Source organism: Myotis lucifugus, unplaced genomic scaffold, assembly GCF_000147115.1.
Source record: "Myotis lucifugus unplaced genomic scaffold, Myoluc2.0 scaffold_1133, whole genome shotgun sequence".
In the NCBI taxonomy this organism is placed as follows: Eukaryota; Metazoa; Chordata; class Mammalia; order Chiroptera; family Vespertilionidae; genus Myotis; species Myotis lucifugus.
The window spans coordinates 67,801-70,551 of NW_005872181.1; the positions used below are offsets into that span (position 1 = coordinate 67,801).

The 2,751-nt window shown below is 49.8% G+C and overlaps 1 protein-coding gene across 1 annotated transcript in view; it reads right to left on the bottom strand.

Annotated features, from left to right (window-relative positions):
* LOC102431135 (sortilin-related receptor-like) overlaps nt 1-2,751 on the bottom strand; it is a gene marked incomplete at its 5' end in the record, with an annotated part of 53,571 nt that overhangs the window by 29,435 nt on the left and 21,385 nt on the right. Inside the window, 1 exon segment of the mRNA XM_014449345.2 lies at nt 1,712-1,861. Coding sequence (XP_014304831.2) covers nt 1,712-1,861 — 150 coding nt within the window.

Here is a 2,751-nt window from a genome sequence, read left to right on the forward strand (position 1 = left end):
CATCCATCCACCCACCACTAACCCAGCCACCCACCCATCCATCCACCTACATTCATCTACCCACCCATCCATCCATCCACCCATCCATCTACACACCGCTAATCCAGTCATCCATCCAGCCACTCATTATCCATCCACCCACCCACGCATCCATCTACCCACCACTAACCCAGGCACCCATCCAGCCAGCCAGCCACCCATTATCCACTACCCACCCATCCATCCATCTACCCACCACTAACCCAGGCACCCATCCAGCCAGCCAGCCACTCATTATCCATCTACCCACCCATCACCCATCCACCCATCTATCCATCCATCCATCCAACAAACATTCAGGGACATCTCCCAATGAATGAGATGAATAAGATGAAGAGGTGATGTGTAAACCAGACAAAGGACCTGCCCTCAAAGAGCTTATCTTCTATTGAGAGAGACAGCAAAGAAGTAAACAAATGAGTCATTCTGGATACTAGTAGTAATAAGAGCTACAAAGAGAGTAACAGTACGAGCGTGACGGGGAGCAGGGGGCGGGGTGGGGAGAGTCACTTTTTCAGGACAGGTAGGGAAGAGCCTCTGCTCAGGAGAGGATTGGTTCGGAAAAGTCCAAGGTCCCCATCGCAGAATTATTCCATATGGTAAGAATGTCGTAAAATATAATCCAACAGCTGAGTAGTGAAGCTGGAAGGTGTCTGAGGTTCATGAAACATGCCTCAAAATTTTGAAAGTGGGAAAACATAGGGTTTAAGTTAGAAATGAGGTCGTCATTATCTCTGAAAGTCTTGACCTGGTGATTAAACATGTATTGGTGGGCACGTGGGACAGAGTGCAGGGTGCTCAGGGGCCGTCCTCTCAGAGGAGTCAGGCTGCACTCATCCCATTTCCTCTCAGACAGGCTCTCAGATTAGTGAGTCACACTCGTCGGAGAGCACATCTGGGTTTTAAGAGCCTTAACTAAGCAACATCCTTAAGAAAAGGCAGATTTAAAACCGGCTAAACTTATTTAAAGAATGAATACCAATCAATGAGTTCATCTCACCCAGAAGGAAGGTCCTATTCCAACTCCTTGTTGTTGACTATTTCCCATCTTATTGTGATTAATTCCTTGGCTCAGATATTCCTGCTATTATTTTGACAAGTGTGGGTTAGATCTGACCTGTTACCTTAATGTCCCAATGGTATACACTTTGTTCTTTTAATGAAATGTGAAATTTTACACTAATCCTTATCTAATTTCTCCGTGTTATTTTGGAGTACTCACCCTATAAGAACTTTCAACAAGACATGATAAAAAGATAACAACTTTGGCCCTGGCCAGTTTGGCTCAGTGGATAGAGCGTCAGCCTGTGGACTGAAGGGTCCCAGGTTTGATTCCGGTCAAGGGCACATGCCAGGGTTGCAGGCTTGATCCCCAGTAGGGGGCGTGCAAGAGGCAGCCGATCAATCATTCTCTCTTATCATTGATGTTTCTCTCTCTCTCTCCCTCTCCCTTCCTCTCTGAAATCAATTAAAATAATAATAATAAACAGATAACTTTGTACCCAAAAACCCCCCAAAACTAAATAAATACTCCAGTCTGTTACTGATGGCATGTCCTCTCTGAAGCCTAATTTTCCTGTCCCGTAGTAGAGATGATACCAAAATGACAAGGTGAGTGAGACGAACGACACACGGTAATGGCACCCCGCCCTGGGCTGAGCCCCCAGCTCACGGCAGCCGGCCTCGTCCTGGCCTCCCGGACAGTCGCGACGGCCATCACAGCGCTTCCAGTTGGGGATGCACTTCCTTGGCTGGTGGCACTCGAACTCAAACCGGTCACATTGCCCAAGCTGGGTGGGCACGGAGGCAGCAGTAACACCGGCTAGAAAAAGAGATTTTTACAATTTACTTTTTAGAATGAAGGGAGCTGGCCAGCAACAGTAACCAATTCCACGTATTGGGAGCTTACAGTGTCTCAGGAATTACTACGAGGACCTGAGACTGATGTGAGTTCTGGAAAAGACACTGACTAGACACAGGCATCTAATTTTGCTCTCTCACGGACCTAAAAAGACAAGAGCAACACGATTTTGAGAGCTGGGAAGCAGCCAGCCAGTGATGGGTGCCTAGAGAAACCAAGAAGGCTGTAACCTCTCTGAGCTGTCAGGGAGAAAGCTAAGAACCAGCTAGATCAATGTCACAGAATCTTCAAAAAGCTTGAATTTGGTATCTCAGCCTGGGATGGAGAAAAACGGAACTCCAACACGAGGGAGGAAAAGTGAGTCCTCAGGATGACGGAGAAGTTACAGCTCAGAGAGTTACACCTGTGTCCCGGGCAGAGGGCAATCAGAATGAATTCACAGCAAAACTCACTGTGTCCGTGGCTCCTGTATCATCACATTCACGTGACAAAGCTACTGGAGGGTGTGCTTCAGCAAAACAAGGGAGTAAACCAAGAAAAGGCAGGACACACGATCCAGAAAACAGAGCATCTACATCAGGGAGAAGTCAGAGAGCATTCCTAGGAGGGCAGAGAAGTCCCAGGGCTGGGCACGCTGCCCAGAAGAGGCCCAGAGGGGGGTGGGGGAGATGCAGGTGGGAGGAGGGGGAGGCCCAAAGGGGGGAGGGGGAGGCTCAGGTGGGGGAGGAGGAGGCCCAGGTGGGGGAGGAGGAGGCCCAGAGGCGGGCGGGGGAGGCCCAGGTGGGGGAGGGGGAGGCCCAGGTGGGAGAGGTGGAGACCCGAGGGGGGAGAGGGAGGCCAGGTGGGGGAGG